The sequence below is a fragment of the Amblyomma americanum genome, chromosome 6 (genome assembly GCF_052857255.1).
Source record: "Amblyomma americanum isolate KBUSLIRL-KWMA chromosome 6, ASM5285725v1, whole genome shotgun sequence".
Classification (NCBI taxonomy): domain Eukaryota; kingdom Metazoa; phylum Arthropoda; class Arachnida; order Ixodida; family Ixodidae; genus Amblyomma; species Amblyomma americanum.
Window position 1 is genome coordinate 108,240,754 of NC_135502.1, and position 24,642 is coordinate 108,265,395.

General features: G+C 44.5%; 1 protein-coding gene across 2 annotated transcripts in view; it reads right to left on the minus strand.

Moving 5' to 3' along the window:
* Positions 1-1,212: 1,212 nt before the first annotated feature.
* The window catches only part of tau (microtubule-associated protein tau), a 72,147-nt gene continuing 48,717 nt past the window's right edge, over positions 1,213-24,642 (minus strand). Inside the window, exons 5-9 of one of the 2 annotated variants that reach the window (XR_013306362.1) lie at positions 24,209-24,327; positions 20,471-20,650; positions 15,487-15,681; positions 4,031-6,575; positions 1,213-1,638 (exon numbers count right to left, since the gene is read on the minus strand). Coding sequence is in view for 1 of the 2 variants with exons in the window: in XM_077627734.1 (XP_077483860.1) it covers positions 6,396-6,575; positions 15,487-15,681; positions 20,471-20,650; positions 24,209-24,327 (674 nt within the window). In the remaining variant the exon portion in view is untranslated. Of the gene's footprint in view, positions 6,576-15,486; positions 15,682-20,470; positions 20,651-24,208; positions 24,328-24,642 lie in introns of both variants that reach the window. The other variant, XM_077627734.1, reaches the window with a different exon arrangement.

Below are 24,642 nucleotides of genomic sequence, written 5' to 3' on the forward strand. Positions count from 1 at the left end.
CGGCCATAGAAGATGAGATGTACCGGAGATTCAAAATTCCCACGTTGATTCCGAATGCTCAGCGCCACTCACCACGTGGTGGAAGCTGCACAAACTAGGAGCGTTTGTCCAGATCTCCTGACCTTGTGCGCTATTCAGTAAGCAAGTTTTGGCCACACGTTTTCTTTTTTTCTGCTTTGTGGGTAGGTATTCCTCCGTCAACTATTTTTGTTCTCCTTAAAAACGTTTATTGAACAAACTGAATATAAGCCCGTGGCTGGAGACCCCATTTAAGGATTCCTTTGGTCGGAGCTGCTATGGTCGACCTGTTTGCGAGCTATTTATAGCCCTCAGGGCCTACGTTGAGCAGGGGAGCCTACAACTGGTTAGGGGTTGAAGAAGATATGAGACTATAGACTCGTTTTCCCGGCAGGACCATGCATTCGGTAGAGATCGGCAATTTCTATCTCAGGTTCTATGCCAGCCAGTACTCATCGTAATGTTAAAATAGAAGCTAAATACTTTGCCCACCAAAAACAAAGTTTGTCGTAAATTTAATTCCTGGATTAGTCGTATGTAGCCACTACAAATGTGTCACCCTTCTTAACATTTAACTTAAAAATAAAAAAAATGGTAACACATCAAGACGCCATTGTGGTCTTGTTCCGCAGAAGTTTTAGGAGCCCTTATCTCTCACCAGCTGTACGAAATGCAGGGCAACATTTCCGTTCTCTCTACCCATATGCACATCTCTTGGTGAGGCAGTAGCAACTGTCATCACGTCCTTATATGCAGTATTAGGGTAGTTTGAAAAATTCATCTTTGTGGGTGCATTTTTCCTTCCACAATTTCAGTTAACCCACAGTCTAAACGACGCATGCATGAACCGAAAATATTAAAACCCATGAACCAATTGTTGGCTGTATCCCTATAGTTGATAATGTGCGCGTTTAATCTGTGTGGTGAAGACAACGCATACTTACGTGTTCGAAAGACTGCGACGTGATAATTTCACGTAAATTTTGTCTTTTACACAGTCTCAACATAGCGTTTTGTTGACACCAGAGCGAAGTTCTGTCGGACCTACCTTGCCACAATGACCACACTATATTCAAAAATCATTTTTTATAAAATGTGTAAACAGAAAAATGAATTTTTATTTAAGGCACGCGCTACTGCAGCTTCACTCGCCCACCTGCGCATGCGTGAACAATGACAAGGCACTCACGCCGGTTTCGCAGTGGTCGCTTGATTTCTAATGGTTTATTGGGCCTACAAAATACAGTTCTTGTTTAGAAGCAGACAGAGTGGTGGTGTATCAACACGCTCAATTTGGCGAATGATGCATAGCATGAGCTCGAATTTAACAACCATCTGATCGTTAAGGGAAATCCTGAGCAGCAATTCAAAGTGCGGGTAGGCTGGCTAGGGAACGAGACAACGAATAGTTATAGAAACCAATGCTCGCATTACTGTTCTCATTACCATGGCTACGGGCACGCTACTGGGATGATGTGGGAAGCTGGGATGATGTCGTTTCGCTTCTGTTAGGTCATGTCACATGGCTTCGACCTGATACTTGTTCTCTTTGTATTCCACGCTTTGGTGTGTCCTGGCAGTCTTTGCTCTTTTCCACTTCTCATTATCAAGCTGAATTCTCTGTAAAAAGACAGGGGGGACACTCACGCACGAAAATGAAACATACAGTTATCATTTTACAGTAAAGCAAACGCCAGGTTCAGCAAAAAAAAAAGAATCAGATCTTTTACAGTATTTTTAATTTTTTTTTCTCCTCAGCAAATAAGCTCAGTGCGCCTGTCACTAATTTAAAGGACTGGCAGATAAAAATATACAAATACAGCAATACTGTTTGCAGCAACTTGTTTCATAAGCCGTCTGTAAATAAAAAAAGTCTTAAGTAAAAGAAAAAGAGACGTTTCGTGAATACCATTGGTACAGCAAATACAAACTTCATTTTACTACCCACAAAGCAGATCAGCTGTGTTTCGTGAATCTAGCTAGTTGCTTGCCGTTGCTAGCAAGATCGTCAGTAACTTCAATAAAGTGCATATTACCATCAAGTATGTTTACTATGAAATAAATTAAGCTATACATCAATGAAGAAACCTCTGTTGACAACAGTACTGCCGTGGCCAAAATATAACGGAAGGGAAGCATGCTATGTGCTTTGTGCACGATTGTTATAAAAAATTCGGTACAAAATGGCACATGTACTCCGCTGAGAGCAGGCTCTATATGTTTTGTATAGACTGTATGTGTGTTTTTATTTGAATATATATTACTTTTTCTCATGCTCTGCATGTCATAAAACCCATACCATAGACATCCGCAGCCTCCTTTTTTAATGGGAGAAAGAAGCGACAACAAGAAATCCACCATGCAAAGCGTATTTTGAATACTGCCCTGAGAATTCTTCATTGTTGTAATGTGGCGACAGTTATGCTTTGCAAATTATAAGACATACTTCGAAAATTCACTCTCTCGCAGGATCTTACCACGATTTTGCAAAAGGCTATCTTTGGCTGCGAGTTAAAAAAAAAGCAGGATATCAAATCGGGCATCCTACAGTGCAGCAAATATTTTTTTTTTCCTATTAGACGCGTTATAGACATGCTAAGTCAGAACGGGGCAATATTCAAAATTGAGTTCAGTTTGCTTGATGGAATTTGCGTTTTTTATTCTGCCATTGCGATCGTTCAGGTGGCTTCGCAGAATCACAGGATCGTTCACAAGATTGTTAAACATGACAACTGCTTCTCAAAGCCCACATCTGTAAATAATTGGCCAAAGGAATGTTGCTTGTTTCATAAACACCCACGCCTTATCAGCGCGTAGCTCCACTGAGAAGATATCACCAACGACGACTCAGCATTTCACAGATATTTGACACAAACAAATAGAAGGACAAAGCTTCGCACCTTAGTAAAGCGCCAAGGGAGGAAGGCGCAGTTGAGAAGGAAGAGCGACGCACGGTACACCTACGAGACGCTCACAGACAATTTAGGCAGCATCGCAGCAGCCGGGCGCGCTTGGGATTGTGACCTAAGTCGCTTAGAATATTGTCCAGAAAGGAGAAAAAACGTTCTTCACATACCCCGGACTGAGATTTTAAGCTTGGATCTCCTAGAAAAATGTTTCCGGCTGTTCATGTACGTATATACAAGCAGATCCGCGGAGCTCTCGATATACAAGGCTCAGTGACATATGGCATCAAGAATTGATTCTCTGATGGCCTATTAGTGAGTCAGATGTAGCGAGACAACGCCGCTTAGGCGGAACGAAACAGGCGTGTGACAGGAACGGTACGGCGTGAATTGACGTCAGGAGTGGACAAAACACCGAGAATAGCCTCCGTAATTTCCTAAGAACCGCGAGTATAGCGCGTTTTTCGCGTGCGCGCGAGAGAGAGACGAAAGGTGCAAGTCCATCCACGACAGTTCACCGCTTGGTGTCGTCAGTTGCTTCACATGAGGATTAGAGTGCAGAGCTACATGTTTGGTGTACAAGAAACACTTGTGTAATGTCCATGTGTTCATAGGAGACCGACGGACGATATGCCGCCAGTGGTCAAGTGTACCGACGTTACACGCTACAGCCAGCCTTGCTTACTACCGAAACGAACGATAAGCTTCCTGCGACTTACGCTGTGTTTGAAATGAACAGTATCTGGGATAAAGCAAACAGTTATATCTAAGCAGTTCAGTGTTCTCCCTGCACAAGAGGGCGTTTACAAGATAGAGGGCACCTGCAAAAGATTCATTATTTTATCACACCTAAGAAAACCTCAGCTTAAGAAAAAGAGACTGAACAGCCCGTCCAGTGCAAAGTTAGAAACCAACCGCCTATACTTTCACATGTTTCCTAGAAACGCTTACGCAACCTTCTAAGCTTCAAAAAATCCCTAGCAAGTCCTTTACAGAGCAAGCCACAGCGGTCAGCTAGACTTACAGGCACTCTTTTCGCAAACGTGCATCAGCCTTGAAGCGACCGATCGCATTTGCAGCCGATCTCGTCGAAAAGTATCGCTTACCACTGTAAACAAGCGAGCCCTCCTCGCGCTTCATTTCCGAGGGGTTTGAACCGGCGACCTTCCTGCCCTTCGATGCGCCTAACGCGACGACGAAATGCTACGGGGTCGGGGTTGCCGCGCTGGCAGGTCGCTGGAAACAAAGCGCTTCTTGTACCCTGGATAAACAACGGGCACGCAAGCGATAAGCTATCATAGAAGGCAGTCACAGTACAACAACTGTTACGGTATAGTAGTGCTTTTCGAGAAAACAAAGACGGAAGAAAACGAGATAACTTGTGCTGCATCTTTGCGTCCCAAGTCCTAGATATTTATACACATATATGGCGATAACGTGACACAAAACTCTCGCTATTGTACGGGATGATACGTCGGCGAGATGCGGACACACTGACTCGCCTTCGTGGCTGCCGCGACTGCAGCTCCTCGCAGCGCGTTTTCCGTTCCCCTAGAGACACGTCTCTGTGACTATGGTATTTCGGTATAGGCTTCCTACGTCACAGTTACACACAAGTTGAGGAAAAGGGATCGGTCGGGAAAGCGCTTGGGGGAGGAAACGACACGTTAACCTGTATGCACCGTCAGAAGTAACCGGTCATGTCAACGTACACCCGGATCTGTTATGGTTTTGATGAATAATACGAAGAACCGCGAGTGCATGTCTTGAAAATCACCGAAGTTCGGGTGCTGGAACCGGCCACTTCTCTTGATTACGCACTGCTGGCAGGACGCGATACATTAAAATTTTATAGCTGCTCGCAATTAGTGTGTTGCTTATTTTAAGGTCCGGGTGCGCCTGTGTCAAAGCCCAGGTTTTATAGGAGGCTGTTCTGAAGCAAATAACTTAGGCAAAAGTAACGTTTAATTTTTCCATAAGTTTAGCGCCTATTCAACCTGCCACACCTGATAAAGGTTATCTGCAGGAGGCTCAGGCGAATCGGGAACAACTTCTCGTGGTATACAGCATAGAGACCAAGCTGAAACAATGCTTGAGGATAAGGTCAAAGGGGGAATGGTGGAGTCCGTGACATGCATGGAACATGAAGTGTGTATTTCCCTATAGAAAGACGAATAAATTAGTACCACATATTCAACTCACGGTAAATGGAAAGAAGGCGTACTTTGTTAAATAGAGTGGCGCTTGTCTGTCTCAATACAGTCGCTTTACTCGGAAATGCTCGCAGCCACGCAAGCTAGGCAGTCTTCTACTTATTTCATTGTTCCACGTCGGCGTGTTCACTCTTTTCGCTCAGCGTTTTCTGGTGACATACCTACTCTCTGTGCGTTAACCAGTTAGCCGAGTGTGCGCAGCGTACGAGGCCAGCAATGTGAAAGCCAGCAGCTGCCGACTAACGCGGTACTTCAGCTCGAGCAAACCTGCTGGCCTGACAAGCCCGAACGCCAAGATAATGAAGTATACATCTTCAGTTTCACTGAGAATGTTCAATAAGCTCATCACTTATTCAGTTTCATTGCAAGTGAAGAACATTTTTAGATTTTTTTCTATGGTTCAGGTATATCTCCGAACGTATACCAGCCAGCCGCAGGCGTTGGTATTCGGCGTTCTTTCTCAAGTTTGAACATGAGCTGCCTTTTCTGGTTTTGCTAGTATTCTCCCATGGTTTTGCCCATGTGCATAATCCCTCCATCCCGCCTTTATCCTCCCTTTATATTGCCGTTTTCTCATAACCAACGCCGTGATCAGTCACAAAACTGTCTCCGTTACTCCGGCACCTCATTGCTGTGGCAGCGGACATTTTGCTACAACTGCACAACGGCTCGCCTACGCTGGCGCTCACTACACCGTCTGGGAATAGAACCGCGTCCTGGGCTGAGGCGGTACCAGCACTCAGCTTTATCCACTTCGGTTACGCTGACCCTAAAGTTGACCCTTTCGAATGCCTTATTAGCACTTCTGAGTCGCAAATCGTGTAGAATTATCGTTCCTATATCCTTGGCAAGTACACTTCAACTCATTCTAACCATTAGAAATGAGAGCTTCAGCAGCACGTGCTTTATATCATAGCTAATGTGGCATCAGTTCTCTAAGCTGGCACCGCGTTGATATATAAAAAAAAAATGAGTGCGGCTCCAGGTTCGCTCCTTTCATTTTTCGAAAAGATAAGTGTTGCTGAACATTGCATAACATTTCACAGTTCACCGTCGGCTGCTACATTTCTCGCGCATATACGTAATGTGCTCCTTCTCAGTCTAGAATGCGTAACAAGGACCGCAGTTCAACAGCGCTGCCAAACGGGAAAGAAAAAAGTTTCTCGTGAAACAGTGAGGCAGATAGAAACACGCCCAGTTTCGGAGGCCACGAGCATTTTCCGCACGAGCTGTTGTCGACTCCTCCCTCGACGGCCGATCAACACTGGGCCACCTCGGGCGGCGGCGCCGAGGCGGTCACGCCGCTGGGTGGCGCCCCCACTTCGTCCTCCTTGGTGGGAGAGACGTCCGACTCGTCGTGGCCGTTGGCGGCAGCCACTTCGTCTTCCTGGCTCTGCTGCGACTGCGGCGGCTGGGGACTGGTCAGGTTTGTGGGACTCTGCGGCCGAGAGATACAAGCAACGAGTCACTCGAGGCGCACTGTGTGTGGATAAATATTACAAAATACAACTGGCATTTAGCGAAGAGTAAGTAACTTTTAAACATTTCCCCTCCTCTGCGACGAAAGAGAAACGGCGTGAAAAGCTTTACCGCCCGTTACCTATCGTTACCAGCCGAGAACGTTGACAGAGTCAGTCGTAGAATATGAAAAAAAAATTGCTGTGTTTCCTGGCATTACGTAACAACAGACTTGTCTTTAGTTAAGCTCGTCTGCTGCCGTCGCAACAAAAGTAATTCGGCCGTTCAGGCCGTCGGACGCGCAATACTACAGAAGGTGTTGTCGTTACTACAATTTCTGCTGCCGCCGCTATCGCAGGAATACTACAGGAATATCTTCTGTGAGGAGTTTTGTGCTGTGTTTCTCTACTGGGTTATAAAGATGCAGTGAAGGTGGCTCCGTAAAGGAAGTTCATCTGGAATAACTAACCGGATAGAGCGCACACTACACAACACCAAATTCTTGGCCCTTATGGAGAATGGAGAACATGGATAACTTACCAACAGGTCAGCGGATAGTTTTCTGTTTAAGGCACACTACCATGCGAATGATGACGCTGTTTGCTCGCGAAAGAAACACTACCTATATACTGCTGTAAAAACAGTCATGCCGGCACATTGTTTTTTTCTAAAAATACATACTTGCGTGAAGGCACTGAAAACAAGGAACACATATGACGATGCACAGCGTTCATACATATGTTCCCCGCTTGTAGTACGTGCGCAAGTACGTACTTTTAAGAATCAACATACTCGTCCCGACGAAAGTACTAATGGTAAAATGTTCCGAGCATCATATCACGCACATTGTACAACCTCGTAAGCAGTCATGTGATGTTGTCCCTCACTAACAAAGAGCATTAACAGGACAGAAAAGGTTTTAGTTGACCGCTTTTACGCTGATATGCAGTTCAAGCAGTGTTTTTGCTCATATCTGGAGACAAACATGCCACGTCTTCTTAATGCGTTACACTTAGTGTAACGTAACGTAGTTGCTTAACTGTGCATAGTTAAAAGGCCGTTAAACAGTGATTAATGTTAATTACCTTTGCACAGACAATTCATATGGCAACGAACACTTGGGCTGTTGTTCATCACGCACTGTGATGAACAGGCATATGCTGTCATGTGCTCCAACTATGCAATACCATGTGGAACATACAGTCATGCAAATGTACTGAGCTAACTACTCCAAATGCACATGTAAGACTCAAACTTGTGCAGAGCGCAGGCGTGAATATTGTCGAACTTAATCTCTTTTTTCCTCGAGTGCGAGGCGAGGAAGTTTCTAGCCGGTATGAACGTATACGGTATACATAAATACAAGGCACACACACAAATAAATATCGCTAAAAATGTAAACCGTAACTGCTGCACTTTCTCAGGGAGATTCAATACGCTGGAAGAAGAAAAGAAGCTCATCTCGCATTTTATATATTCGATAAATCTATGCTTGATAATCCTGCTTCCTTAATAGTGATATTTAAAATAAAAAGTGGAGAGTGAGGAAGAGTATCTCATGATTTCGACTGGCTGAAAGGATAGGTCGTTAGTTTATCTCGCATCGTCTGGCTACTTTGGGATCTAAAAAATGTTCGCACAGAGTGTCCAGATTTGCTTCAGGCGATTTTTCATTTCCGGTCGACTGCAGTGGCTGTGAGGCTGTTGCACTGCACGGACGATTCTAATCTTGCACACTTGTTGCGAGTCATGGCGACAACGAGCTCGAAAAATCTACATTCGCAACGAAAACAGCACAAACAGTTGTTTTTTCCCTGCCATAGACGCAGACTAAATGTTTAGCAACGGAAACCTGTCTCTCAATTTGCAGTGTCGTCGCTTCGTCTCTCTTATGTATGGATGTGATGCTTTCGGGGCTTTCTGTTCTCGTCTGCTTCACATGTTCCTTTCTGCTATTACGGAGAACAAACCCAGACTTTAGCTGGCTTTTTGAGCCGTCTACCCCGTTGCCATTGCTAGCGCTACCCATATTAAGAGCCTAAAAGCCATATGCAGTCTGGTTCCTGATCACCAATTCCACTCGTGTAGCAGCTCTCAGTAGAAAAGAGCGCGGAAGATAGTTCTTTAAGCACAGATCTGAACAAATAAAGGAAAGAGGAAGTCTCAGACCCCTAAACAATGTATTGACGAAAGTACATGTCTTCTGGGATATTGCGGTCGTCCTTGGCAAAAGCTGTGTATACCAATTCATACGAGAACTCCTTCGGTGTGATTATTTTAAAGGCCGGAGTGCGATAAAAAAAATGTGGCGGCGCAGGTTGTACTGGGAAGCTTTTGTTTTCCTTTATGGGGTAGTTTTGAACGTGTCTGTCGGTCACCGGATTCAAGCTACCCACTTCACTGCTTTTATTTAAGTCTGTGCTTCGTGCGACAGTTGTCGCGATATTATGTCGCGAAACACGCTCTTTCTAGTCAATTGGTGTGTTGGCAGCTTGTGGTGCATACTATGTATCAAGAGAAACGCTGATATCCTTCACAGTACTGAGTTTAAATATATGTTCTTGGATAGGTACAAAGAGGCGCAATAGCGTATTGTAGCGAATGCAACAATTTTTTTATATTCTTTCCTGCCACAATACTTACAAAACGGTACATGCGCCGTCGTGTAAAAACAATGTATGCGCACCTCTTTTTTCTTCACACAGCTTCCAGACAGCGGCGTAATATATTTTCACCAGAAAGCGCCTGCCGCAAGAAACATATTCACATAAGAATACGCACTAAATCTCAAGCGTTTATCTTGCTACACGGCGTACACTCGATATGCTGGGAATTCACAACATTGCGACTTAAAACATTTCATTAGATTAGAAATGCGCCAAGCAAGGTGGAAACTAGGCGCCTGGACTCCACCGTACATATAGAATATTGTGCTGCTGATACGAAGTGAACTAACATGATAGGGGCGCTAGCTAATGCTGTTTCCGAAAACCAATGCTTCGCGGTCATCTGTGAGTGCGCGCGCGAAAGAGCCGCACTGGCGCAAAGCTCCGTTGCTTGTACGCTGTTGTCGCTAGCCACGATGTCGGATTAGACACGGTCTGAACAGACTGGCTGGAAGAAACGAAAACGGAAATGAGAAGCAGTTACTGAGCAGGGCGTCATTGCTATTGTTTGTCTGCTACTTATCGAAAAATATTGCTAAAGAATGCCGACAATGTGGCAGCGTTGTCAATCATGTTAAAAATATCTGTTTAATAGTTAATAAAGACAAGACACTTGTCGTAATAAAATGTCCCCAGATCTGGCTTTTTATCTTTATTTTCTGCTTTGATCTTTCTGCCTAAAGAGGGCGTGCTGGTCCTTGTGGGAATTTTACGGTTTATTCTTTATTTAGAGTTCGCTGACACCATTAGAGCAGCTGGTGTGGGCCTATCAGGACGCAGCAATTAAAGCATATTCCACTCAAGAACGGTTTGCGACCAACTCGCGCTTGTCACTTCCGCAGTTCTCATAGCCCTACACGCGATAGCATAGCTGCCTGCCAATAATATGCTCCCTTCCAAATTCAAACTCCAACTGTATTTTCCAATTCGACGACTTCAGTGCCGCTAGAGTAACTTTCATTTTCAGATATGAGTCAGAGCGCAGAGGCAGTCGGAGCCCACTCTCTCGCTGCAGTGGCACCCTGTACGAGTACAGAGCTACTTCAGCGCCAAAAGACAATAACACCAGGACCCTAGCTTCGCTCGCTGTGGGATCTTACTCTTAAGTTGGCATTGTCTGCGGAAGAGAGGGTCGCGCCTTTCCTGCTTCCTGCACCTAAATATGTTATCGCGTTTCTGTCTTCGTGTAAAGTTCTCCTAGAGCCTTCATTCTCCTGGCAGCACTTGAAAAAAGCCAAGAAACCTAGGCTTTATACTGATTTTAAAATCGTTTTCAGGCTAATACTTACTGTTCGCATTTGACATCCCGACAATGAGGGCTCCCGGTGGCCATTTTATTTTTCCTTTCGACGCCAATGAACAAAATTTGCAGAGGGCACTTAAGCTCCGAGTTAAGGACATGACGCGATAGCATAGTCGGTTAGGCTTTCCATTCTGAACAGTTTGACACCTTTAACGAATTTTTCATTTCATTTTTCATGTGTCTCGAGTAATTAATTGATCAACTACACTCTCTCAATTTTCTTAATTAGCAACATAAAGCACTGGCTTTTCATTCTGAGCATTTTGACACCTTTGAATTCCTTTTTTCGAATTGTTCATTTCTGTAATTAATCAGTTACAATTATTTCATTAACTCATCACCGCCTATCACACACCAATCAATCGTCAATCACTAGCACAACAAATTACCCCGATACAACTTTTTTAACGCAGCCCCCGGTTGCCGCGGTTAGAATCCCTGCCGCGGGTTAGAATCCCTGATAATTAACGGGGAACGTTCCTCAGGCGTGCATTTAGCAAACGCTTTTAATAATTATCTTGTGTCCCTTGTAAATAGTTTTCACGATCCACGCTCCGCAGAGCACCGCAATTCCAGAAATTGTGATAGTGCTTTTTTTACTTCCAACCAGCGCCGAAGAAATTTATCTCACGTTCTCCGCTCTGCGAAATAGTAAAAGATGCGATATTGATGACCTGCAAATACGCCCCGTAAAACACGTTTTAGATCTGATATGCCCAGTTCTTGAGCATGTGTATAATTTGTGCTTTGTAAATGGTATATTTCCCAAGCGCATGCAGCTCGCAAAGGTTACAGTGCTCTTCAAAGCCGGTGATAAAAACAACCTGTCTAACTACAGACCAATATCCATTTTGCCTGTATTTTCAAAATGCCTAGAAAAACTAATAACACTGAGAATGACCGCTTTCTGCGAGAAACACAGTATTATTACTGACTGCCAGTTCGGTTTCCGAAAGGGTCGCTCGACAGAGTTATCTCTACTAACACAAAAGGAACTAATACTACAAGCATTTGAGCAAAATTTAGTGACACTAGGCGTTTTCATCGATTTTTCAAAGGCCTTTGACACAATTAACCACACCACTCTGCTAACAAGACTTGAAATTTACGGTTTTAGGGGCCCATTCCTTGGCTTAATCAAAAGCTATCTGCAGTTCAGGTGTCAGAGGATTTCAATAAATAACTGTACTTCCGATAACTTACCCATTCATTCTGGTGTACCTCAAGGAAGCATTCTTGGACCTTTGTTATTTATATTTACGTTAAAGACACAATGAATATTGACACCACTGCCCGATTTATCATATACGCTGATGACACTAGTCTGTTCTTTACATCTGGTTGTGCGAGAGACCTGTTGGCTCTTGCGAACGCTGCGTTAAGTGAACTTAATCGATGGAGTTCATTGAATTCAATGTCTATAAATAAAAACAAGACAAAGGCTGTACTTTTTCAACCTAAAAACAAAAATGTCCACATTGACGGCCATTTTGCAAATGGGTTCCTCGATTATCAACTTTGTGCCATCCATTAAATGCCTCGGGGTCGTATTTCAAGAAAACTTACTTTGGAATCTTTATACAGACTCAGTTGGTAGCAAAATTGCTCGTGTTGTGGGAATACTAACAAAACTTCGATTTTTTCTTCCCTTGAGCATCAAAAAACTGCTTTATAACTCTCTCGTCCTGTCCCATCTGAATTGCTGTCATTTAGTCTGGGGAAACACCACGATGTCTAACATCACAAAACTTCTATTGCAGAAGAAAGCAGTGCGCGCTATCGCCAATTCTTCATATGACGCTCATACGCAGCCTCTTTTCAGTGCCCTTAATTTACAACCGGTCACCTCCATATATCGTAGTATTTTACTCAAGCGTTTCACTACTGCGAGAAAAAAAAACGCGAAATGTTTCGAGAATCTATCTCTATTGACAATGAATTCTAACATTTACAACACACGTCACAGAGAAAATTGGTACGTTCCTAAAGCGCGCACTAACTACGGTCAACAAATGTTACGCCACGCACTGCCATCTTTGTTAAACTCATTAGAAACTCAATAGACACCTATCTCTCCTTTTAATGGGCTCACTGTGGTTCCCTTTTTTTCCCTGGTATACACTGACGCCATGAATGCTTGACCAATTTTCTCTGCTTGTAACTAACTTATTATTTATAGATGTGAATTTCAAGACTATTATTTGCATCACTTTATACTATTCGCTTTCTGTAATATAATTCCTTGCAGCATTCAATCGTTGATTTTTTTACCCGTATGCATTTCTGTTATACAATGTTCACTAATGCTTTTTTTTTCTCGTTTATCCAGTATTGTATGTTTGTGTTCTCTTTATTGTGCACAGTGCTATTTCTGTAGGAGGTACAGACCCCGTCAAGCCGAATTCATTTGGCTTTTTGTCTGTACTCCCGTCATCTGCACATGTATAGATGAAAATAAAACTGAATTGAGTTGAATTGAACTAGGCTCTAACTTAACTAGTAAGTTTATGCTGCACGAAACGCTGAATGGTGTGACACCATCCGAAACATTCTAGGGCGAACGGTTGGCATGGTACAATTTTTTTTACGCAGGCCCCGATTATTTCCAACACGCGGTGCCGACTACGCCGACGGCTTTTCGATCGAACGAGCTGTATACGCTGTCGCGTAAAACTGGATGGTACCCTGACGGCTAAGCATTCACTTTCAAAGCCTTACAAAGCGTCACAAATGAGACAAGATAAATTAAGGAGGACAGTATAATTATGAATGGAGGTTAAAACTAGCTGAGTATTTTTGGCAGCTGTCTCAAGGAAGTGTGATTATTCTTTGCATTTGCTGGTATAAATCACTTGAAACAAAATTTAACAACTTAATCAATCCGGCAAGCAAGTTAAAGTTCACTGCGTAACGAGCAACCCCACGGTCGATGTTTTCAGTACAGCACTGTTATGCTCAGTGCCGCTTTTTCTCCATGCTGCGAACGAACTGCGGAAAGCCTCATAGGCGTGAAGCGCGCTGACATCAACTGGAGGCGGGTCATGCTGAGCGGGGTTCATGAATCGAGCGCCTATCAAAAGAGTCACTGCTCTGCAGCAATTTCATTAATTCGCGAACTCATTTAGGACAGTTGAAGAAAAAACAAAAATATAAAGTCATAATTTCAAAGCCAGCCTTACTAGAGCCTTCTTCTACGTCTCTCTGAAGTGCACTGTTCAAGCTTCACTCACGCCAGGAGCCGCTAGCAGGAAATCAACCAAGGCAATCATATTCCAGCATAATTTCATCAGAAGTATAGCTCCAAGCTTGTTTGGAAGCCAGGCAGCCAAAACTGTCAAAAGGAGGTGCAGACCACAATGCAACTGTGGTCTGAACGTAACTCAGACTGAGGCAGTTAGCATCTCTTATTGCCGGCTCGAAAGTTTTTGCTTTTGTAGTTGAATTGAACGGGTCATAAACTGTGAACTAGCCTCCAAAAATAGACTAAATGAGGCATGACACGTAGAAGTCATAAAAGGTGATCTCTATGCATGCAATGCCCTCGTGCTTCGCTCCGAGCATTTAGCCGACTACTCGGTGGATCCTATTAAAGTGTGCTAATAGACAGAACCACTCACAGAAACGCCAATAGCTTCTTTGTGCCTTAACTGAGCATTTAGCCTAGTCTATGTCGCTAGGATTCGTGCACAACCGACCGACATCTAGGCTCTGCTCTAGCCGTGTTTGAAGCGTCGTGGCGCAACCTGGATAAGCGAGCAAGCTGGCCGTCATGGATAACTTTTACTACGCTCAGTTAAATTCAAACCTCTCACCCTTCCGTCAAACAACTTCATAAAACTATATATGTTTCGTTGTTAAGTCTGTAATGTCTGAGGAATATATAACGTACGGTACAGTTGTTAACTTAAGATTATTTTACGATTATGTCCGGAATGCAATCAGTTAAATCACAGTACTGCACAAGCCGCATTTGCGAAGACACTTAACAAATCGAAGTCAATGTTAGAGCTGTCAGAGATGGAGCAGGCCTCATCGCAAATTTTTCATTCTACGATCTTACCCTAGCAGCAAAAATTCGCAAAATATAAATGCACTACACTGCTGCGCTGGGATTATTTTAAAATTTTCTATTGATTTACTGCATGCACCTGAGTATGTGTGTAACGCATGGTGATTCAAGATTTCCCAAAATTACTCCAAGTTAGTAACTCTCAACAGTCAGTAATTACATTTTCGCTTGCAAACGTACCAGCTTTTAATATATCCTACATGCAGGCACCAGTAACGGTGAAGTGTTGAGGGTCGCAAGTTCTGTCCGGCGCTTTCATAGTCTGGACATTATAGGGTTAAGCTTACATTTGTGACGCTTACGTGATGTCGGTACTCGTTTATAGCGTTTACAGCGTGCTGATTATCCCTGCGCTGCGCTTTCTGGGTGGCATATTGATAACGCGCGCACCGTCGGGATCAAACGTGCTCTATACGACATAGGCATCATTTAAACGTTTTTGCCGCTGCGCTCTGTGGCACAGCTTACAGGTGAAGGGTGACCGTTTTCATCTAGAGGCGTCACTTTTCTCATTTAGATCCACGGTGCGCTTGCTTGGCCAAAACATTGAAAGGCGCCGCAGAAGCACGAGCCAATCATCTGATCCTGGTGCACAACAATTTCGGTCCCGGGAGTAGGCTGAGAAGCACAGCGGACTAGAATAAGACTGGACTAGACAGAAGCAAGCCGGCCTATGCGTAGCGTAAATCAAACCGAAACAATTTGTTCCGTTAAGAGGCTACGTTGATATGTGCACTAAGACATCAGCACGAAGGCTTAACCGCGGGCAGAACACTATATGAATGTGCTGTCTTGCGGTGAACATGCATCGAAGAGATGGGAGTAAGCGCGTGCAAAGGAAAAAGTCACGCACTAGCGATTCCGAGCCTCGTGTGCTCCCGGCGTCTGAGGCTGGTAAGGAGCCAATCTTCGAAGCTGCCCTTTCCTTGAACTCGAGCTTCTCGGACAAGATCTTTACGTTGCCGCCGCCCGCTTTGTGCTTGACGTTGTCCATGGAGCCCACCTTGGGCGCTGCCTTGTCCTTGAAGTCCAGCTTCTGGGTCTCCACCTGCGAGGGACAAAACACACGCTGATTCGCCACACCTAACGTGTAGAAGCACGTGATAGGGCAAGACTCTACACTGAAACTGGATTAAAACTTATTCGATCAAGACTTTCGCTATGTCTCCTTTCGGGGTAGCCAAATTCGCAAAGTATTATGAAAGATATCAGCACCAGCTTGACGTTATCTAACGTACAGTTTGAAATCCCCATTATCACTAGTATGCCTCTGCGTCCTACAGCAATGTCGATACAACTGCGCGATATCCACATTTCTCCTTGCCACATAGACGAACGAAGTCGTCGGCCTCAATAGCGCCGACGTGAAAAAGAAGTGAGGGCAATCGTGCCTATCGCACTTTGGTTCATTTTGTACACGGTCGCCGGCTTTCGTTTCTAAGTCAAAATGAAATCCGAGGTATCGGAAAAAAACTAATTAACTTCTAATGTTCAACGCAGTGTTTAAATAGTGCAGTTTTCATCTAGGTCATGAATGCCTCTATAGGCCGTGAGCGTGAAAGTCATGACAAAATAAACGAAATAAATGCACTAATCATGGAATTGGAAAGCAACTAAGACGTGTTTCAACGCAGTTCAGCTGCTTTAAATGGGCGAAAAAGACTAATTTTAGATAGCATGTATTGATAGAATACGATGTTACAACGACACAGAAGCTAATTTTAATGAAAGCGGAGCTTCTTTAATCTGGAAAAGGACAAAAACTGAAATAAAACTGTTGCCATCACTGACAGGTTTTGCAAGGAAACTGCGGTGCGTAGACAACGTCTTTGTTTACACAGCCCATAGGCCAGGCAACACCGCCATTAAATTCTAAACGGTGATCACGTAATCATTTTCGGATGAAGCGTCTGAAATTTGTATCGAGCCTTGGGAAATTTTGAGACATAATTTTCTGAGCAATCAACGTGTTTCTTGCACTTGAACAAACATCAGCAGACCTAGAAAGAGCCATAGAATGTTTTTTTTTTGTTTTTATACTGAGAATGAAAATTAAAGTCGGTTTTCTTCAGTGTTTGTTTAAATGAGCTATAAAACGTTTTCAAGGCAGAAAAACGGTGTGTTGCAGACAGAAACGTTGAACTGCATTTACAGACCGCGATTTCTAAACTGTGATGAAAAAAATTCAAAGACGCTGAGCACACGGCCCCTCACAAAATGCGACAGCATGGAGTTAATCGACAGTAATATTAATTTATGTATCGACTAAAATGGCCCTTCGTTTCGTGTGTTTGCTGCAGGCCTGCAAGATGGCGCTTCCAGGAGTTTTTTCTTAATGTCAATAAAGCGGTCACGCGTTCAAATTTTGGCTTGCCCGTGAAAGTACCCGCGTGCTGCTTTTGCACTGGCTTGCGCACAGGTGGAATATAATGAAGATGACGATATTCAAAGCGCAGCGCCAGATTCAGGCAGTTTAACATGCGGGATGGTAGCCTGCAGTATGTTCAAAAATGTTCAGAAGGCGCGCTGTGTTGTGGAGGCATGCGATGCCACGAGTAGATTTTAGAAAACTTTTGACCATGTACCTCACCATATTATTCTTCACCTGCCTGATCATGTTAACGTTGGAACGATTATTCACGATGCAGCGAAAATAATTACAGCGGTTCAACAATACGCCTTATTGTGAACAGAAAGGAAGCAAACCGAATACAGGTTGAATGATATGCGTGCCAAGGGTTCCCTCTTTCCTCATTGCTGTTTTGCATCCATATTGAATCATGCTGCTTAACTATCCTTCCAAGCAACTGCATTAGTGGATTTCGATTGCACGGGGAAGAGGCTCGTATCCTGGCATGTTTTAATTTTTTGTTTGAAAATACTGCAGCCCCGTTCCAGGGGAGGGTACATAAAATGTAGGAGTTGGTACATAAAATGTGGTACAATTCCACGCATAAAATGGTACATGACAAGGATTACAAATATAAACGCTGCACACAACACGATAAAATGCTGCGACTCAAATGCCGACGCAAAATCCGAAAGTGATAATGCACGAATGCAAAAAGTTCCAACTACAAAAGTTCCAACCATGCAAAAAGTTCCAACTCTACACAGTACGCGGAAAAAAGCTGCATTTGAATACGTTACTACGGGCAAAAAAAAAAAAGGTTGGATATTAAGATTGTGATGGCTCCTGATTGCAGATGGTTTTGAAAACGAGATATGCTTACCCTCTGAAAGGCAATTAGCAGAATGCACTATTGAGTGAAGAAGTTTTAAGGACTGCTGATGATGTCGCAGCTTTCTGTACTAATTATGAAAGCATCGTGGAAACGGCCAAAAAGTGAGTTTTCTGCGAAGCAGTGATAGCGGTGTATTAGGAAAAGGGCTTGGGACTTTGACATGGCGAATAGCCTCGGGCCCCCAGTGTTTTTGGCAACACATAGTACATTACAACCCGATCCAAATACTTAGGTGCCCCTCATTAGTACAATATTGACAGTGGGTCCTATTGGCGAAGAAAGGCTGCTGAAGAAAAAAAAACAAGGTTGGATGGACTGAACCTGTCAGTGTTTGCAGTCTTCCCTTCGTCAGCGAACTGTGGTACTTAATGCAGGTCTTACACTATTCCCGCCTGAAATGTGCAAAAGCTTCACAGAGTGTTCGCAGCTTTTGTGTGGCGCTCCGCTTGAGAGTGGACAAGCCGAACCAACCTTTTTCGGCGGGTCCGCTGGAGGTCTTGGTTTATGCTACTAGTTTGTGGGACATTTAGTCAACCACTTCGTTCTATACTGCCGCGGTGGCTCAGTGGTTATAGTACTCGGCTGCTGACCCGAAAGACGCGGGTTTGATATACCGGCCGCGGCGGTCGCATTTCTACGGAGGCGAAATTCTAGTGGCCCGCGTACTGTCCGTCGTCAGTGCCCGTTAAAGAACCCTTGGTGGTCGAAATTTCCGGAGCCCTTCACTACGGCGTCCCTCATAGCCTGAGTCGCTTTGGTGGGTTAAAACCCTTATAAGCTCCATAAAGCCATAAGACTGTTTTGTCTAGACACGATAGGGACCCCTTTTTCATACTGTTAGTTGGGACGGGGCAAAGTTTTGCCTAAATTTGTCATCACATCACACTGTGCTCAAGGGGCTGAAGGAAGTTGTACAGTCCTGTTGTTTCCTGCATACATGCTTTTCTTCTGATTATCTCAGTAGAGCGACCCGACAAATCTTTTTCAAAGATCTATGTGAGTCACTCTTTCCTCCAACATTGTACAGGACCATGCACTCTGAAATTCCAGAGCAAGATGTTTTAGAAAAATTAAGAAAGTGATGATTTCTCCTGCAGTCAAAATCTTTCGTTTTCACACAGTTTACACAGCGGCACTTTGCCCGTAAAAACATGCTTGTATGAGAAGGGATTATTTGTGCCGTTGGAGTTCACTGTTTTCTTTATAAAAGGAATGAAACTATTGAACACGTTTTCTTGGACTGCTAGGACACGGTTTTTTTTTTCCTGGGGCCTCATCCGACGGTCTTCTAAGAAGGTTTTCCAACTTGACCCCCACGGCACTAGATACTCCCGACTGAAATGAAGATGGTGTCATGGCTTTTGGAAGGCATAGTATATGAAGGAGCAGGATGGCGGTGCCTTACGCAGACTTGATGCACATCCAGTCAGAAAGTATTTCAAAGAAGCAGTTACAAGATACGTTGAAATAATCAAACTTTAGGATCCGGCACCTGACTGGCACCCATACATTGCAACCTTTAAGCTAATTAGAGAAATTTAGCCTTTCTACCTGAGTAATATGTTGGTTGGCTGTTCTTATATACCTAATGTATGATTCTGTTGGCAATAAAAAAAAAAGAGTGCCGATGGCACAGTGGCCTGATGCAGCGGCCAGCGAAGTTGTTCTGTTTTGAGCAACCGCGGTTTCGGATACCACTCGCTCCGTTACTTTCTCTATTTCTGTTTATTTTATTTAACTTTACCGAGTATGCCACTCCACGCCGCCATTTTGGGCCGAAGAGCTCTTATCCGATTGCATCATCATCATCATCATCATCATCATCATCATCATCATCATCATCATCATCATCATCATCATCGTCGTCGTCGTCGTCGTCGTCATCGTCATCGTCATCATCATCATCATCATCATCGTGACTACACCCACTGCAGGGCAAACACTTCGCCCATATGTCTCTCAAAATAACCCTGTCCTTTGCCAGCTGCATCAACCGTATCCGTGAAAATTTCTTAATTTCCTCCAGCCACCTAACTTTAATCAAGTTGTCTAAATCTTCTGCTAAGGGGCCACAAATGACGGTAGCGAGCATATGTACTGCAATTAAGTGGATAAGCTCAAATAGCGTCGATTAATCGTGGATAAAAGAAGCTATAAACGTAACTATGAATTATGCGGGAATCAAGAATGAATGAGAAACAGCTTTGAATCTAATGCCAGAGAGGAAGAGGGTGAGAAGTTCATAAATTCATCGACTAACGAGTCCAGTAAGGATCAATACGAAATGGGAGTAAGTTAAATCTGAGATCAATTGTTTCATGGTCCATGAAGACATCATACCTTACTATGCCAAGCAAGATGAGGGCCCCCTTTAACGAAGGTGACTGACTACTCATTGCGGTATGTATGAAGAGGCAAACATGTTCCTCAGAATGTCGCACTCTCCATTCTGAATCGCAACGTTAGGCGCCCGAATTTAGGCATCTTCACTTTTATCCCCGGTCAACGTTGACGGATATCACCGATCGCAAAGTAAAATCTCGGGACGACAAGCTACGTTTCGTTTTCAGGGCATTGCCCTGCTCCACTTGCCTTTACTTGACCACCGGTCGGCTTGTGGTCCACGTTGTCCAGCGATCCGACCTTAGACTGGGCCTTGAAGTCGAGCTTTTGCGAGACGATCTTCTTGTCCCCGCCGCCCGGCTTATGCGCCGCGTTGTCCAGCGAGCCCACCTTGGGAGCGGCTCGCCACTCCAGCTTCTGAGTCGTCACCTGGAGGATCCACGGTGGAGTGTAAGGAGAGAGATGCCTGAACAACTCTCAAGAAAGCGCATTCCTTTTGCACACTTTTAATGCCAAAGGCACCCCCCCCCCCCCTAGTCTTTAGAACTGAGATTCTGACGTAGCCTGTTCGATTTTGTGCCACCACCGTGTGTTGCACGCGCATATTTCAGCCAGTATTCACGCGTATTCATTTTTAATGCGTTAGCATTAGAACTCCCATTATCGCAAAAACTGTCCCACATTGGCAAGTGAAGCCTCGGCGGAGAGACGGCAAGATACAGAGGAACATGGTCCCCTCAAATTTCAGTGGAGGGGAGTATGTGTCTATCTACTTTGTCGTCTCTCCGCCGAGGCTTCACTTGCCAGTGCTGGATTTCAGGAGAGGCTGCGGAGTGAGAGAGAGAGCGAGAGAGAGTGAGTGGAAGATGGAAGGTGACAGATGGTGAGAGGCAAACCTCGTGCGAGGGGTATGAATCCTCGGGGGACACAAGGCAAAGTGGAGAGAGGAGAAGTACGAGTGGGAGAGGAAGGAAAGAGCGGAAAGGGAGAGAGCAAGAAGAAGTGGAAACAGCTCGAGACGGTGGAAGGCAACGGGTGGGAATGAAAAGCCACAGTCGCCAATCAGTGTTTAGCGGTGGGGTAGGGCACGGCACACTGTGAAGGCTGGACTGCATCAGCCGAGTAGAGACGGGGTATGGCATGTCACACACCAACCACCCGCCAGTGTAAAAGGAGGAACACTAGTGATAACGCATACGCTGCGGTATTAATAGCATTCACCGTCTCTGGCGACTTTTTTTTTTAATTCGGTCCCTCAAGCATGCATTCAGAAAAATAAGTTCGTTGTGCGCATTTTCTACGAGTACAACATAGCCAAAAGCAATATTCTTTTCAAGCTGGTAATGAAGTCATAGGGTTTAAAAGTGAGTTTTCGTTTTGTAAATGTAACAAAAATCTCTACATACGCTGTGCACATCAGCTCAAGAGACACGGGTGCACGCAAACTAAAAAAAATGGTAAGAATTTAACGCAGTTGACAAGAGAAGACGTGCAAAGACATGCGTTTAGTCTGATCGGCTCATGGTTTTGCTTTGCTGGCTCGTCGGCACGTGTGGCGACGATATTGGACTCAAGTTAAGGTCTGATCGAAGTTAAGCTGGTCTGATCTATTCGCGCCGCACACTTAAGTTAATGAAGACGGCGATGTGCAATGCACAGTGCTAGTGTGTTGCAGTTCAACACACGGCGTGATCGGATGCGACGATAGCAAAGTTCTCTCGTGCAATGGCAGTGAAGCTGATCTGTTCGCACCGGCGCAGCTTTTGTTGTGAAGTAGTGCTCTCGCTCTAAAACACCGTAATTAATATTTTTATTATCATTGCAAAAAAAGAAACGAGAAGCCGAGAAATGTTCTTGCAATGAGCAAAAACCCCGCTTAAGGAAAACAATGTAAGGAAAACTGTACGAAGGAAACAGTGCGCAAAAGAAAAGAAGGAAAGAAAAACGAACACGTTAAACAAGCAAACGGCACAATAAAACCAAAATAGACTTAGCAGTCGGAATGCCCGGCACGATGGGTCAATGGATTTATCCCAAGGTCGCGGGTTCCATCCCAGCCGCGGCTGCCGTATTCAGATGTAGGCTAAACACAAAAACGGCCGTTTGCTGTGCTACGTACGCGCAAAGAACTCCAGGTGGTCTAAATCAATCTGGAGCCCTGCACTACGGCGAGCTTCATGACGTCAGTTGCTTCACGACCTTAAAATTCCACTATCTCCTATCCAGCGCAATCGGAATAAGGAGGGGCATACACATGACCTCATGAAGGCGCACGCATACTGACAATCATGAAGTGTTAGGCTCTCCGAAAAGTCATTGCACTAGCATGGTTGAGAGTACAGCACAAGATTTCAAAATGCCTATCGCTCCTTGAGCGACAAAAGAGGCAAAGGGAAAGGAAGGTCACCAGGCAAGAATTCGCAGGCGCTATGGCGTTTCCATAACAAGCAATAGAGATTGAGACGCCGTTTATTCATTGTGGTATTCCATGGGTCTTAACAGGTCAAAGTAGCGAAACCAAAGTAACGACGCTACATTGGCAGCATGTTGTTCAACTGTTAGTTCCAGAATATCTGTCTTCTGATCCCTGCGGGCTGTGGTTTAGCCATACTTGAAGGTTGAAGGTATTTCAACAATTTAGTTTTTACTTTACTCCATTTATATGGCCCAGCATTCCTTTTTGACACGCTCGATCAAAAAATAAATTCGCTTTCAAAGACTTGACAGCATTAGGGTGGCGAGAGCAAATGAAATTGCGGAAGCAGTGCGTATTTTGCAACGGAAGTTGACGCTTAGCAATTGGTTACGCTGTCAGATTGCCAGTCCACTGTCTGTTCACTACTATCTAACTAGCTAATACGCTATTCTGCTGAAAATAAAGTTTCAGTGCCCTGATTTCTTGATGAATTGATTTTGTTTGGATCTAATCGCGCAAAGGCGCCTGTGGCCAAAGAACGCCATGATACAAGATATTTTGGTCTCCACAAAGTGGAGTCAGAGACCCATTTTCCAAGCACTTCCCCCAAAGAAGCCCAGCAAGCAACCAGCCAAGGGAAAGCGTATACTTTTTGTACTACAAATGGGTACCTGGCGGCACCTGGTATCGAACCCTGCACCTCCCTCAAGCGATCATACGAGGCACATGCTCGAACGACTAAGCCACACTGCGATGGCTTAGATTTTTTCAGTGATCCGCAACACAACTCTTAACAAAAAATTCCACCTTTCTTAGGGAGCTGAGGGGCCCGACGACACTAAGAGGCGTGCCATAAAACGAATATCGCCTTTGATGCGGCAAATATTAGAAAAACATTTTTGTGAGCTGGTGACAGAATGGCTAGAGATTAAGGTAGCGTGGAGCCAGGAGCCATGAATACACGTAGCACATACGCAGAACATGAAACTTCCTGCGCAGAGATCCGTCACTGAGACTGCATTTGCGACATTCGACGCACTTTTGACAGCGCCTCATCAGTCACATTAGGTATTGTCATGCGCCGCCGGTAGAGGGCGCAAGCATCATTAGCGACGATAAGGTGCTCAACTTGGAGCGTGCGCTGCTGATGACGATTTGCAGCCACGCGTTTTTGTTGGCGACGCGATGCGCAAGCACTTTGTTTATTGCTCGGTCACTCAAAATATCACCTGCATAGCCTTATCGCGCTCAGTTCCACGGTACTGTGACAGTTCAGTTCGTTACACATGTTAGCGTAAGCGTTTTTCTTTTTTATTTAGACATGTATTTTCGGTAGTGATCACATTCCACTTTTTTTTGCAGTATTATTCACTATTTCACCTTATGCGGGCATGACAGCTCCTTGAACATTTGAGAGCGCGCATGACACCCGAGGTACAGTTTCAGTGCGATGAAAATGAATTTCTCGGCACGGCTAATTCATAGCGCTTTAGACTGTGCCTCACACTCTAAGTAAATGCGATGATATCGTGTGCTTTCAGCGACGCAAGCACCGCAAGCGACTTGTTCACCTTGACTTCGCCTCCCTTGGGCTTGTGCTTGATGTTATCCAGGGAACCGATCTTGGACCGCACGTTCTTCAGGTCTGGTTTGGGAGCCTGTCCGACGGGTGCCTTGATGGGAGGCAATTCTGGAGGAGAAGGCAAAATACCAGGCTCAACGAAGAACGCCTTATATCAAACTAGCCAGCGACAACCGCAGCCGACAAGCAGCGTAACCAAGACTGGACGTTATTTTATATTAAGAATAGGCATTCATAATACCTGCCCAGACTTTCGGAATCTCTTAGTCGATAAGGAATTACAATATGAACCTTATTACTGCGCTTTATGCTGCAGGTTCATGACCGAAAAGTTCTAAGGAGCGTACGAACGCATGGAAGGGCAACTAGAATGCAAGGAACAGCAAATCCGCAAAGTTCCCTAACTAGTCCACAATCTTTTCG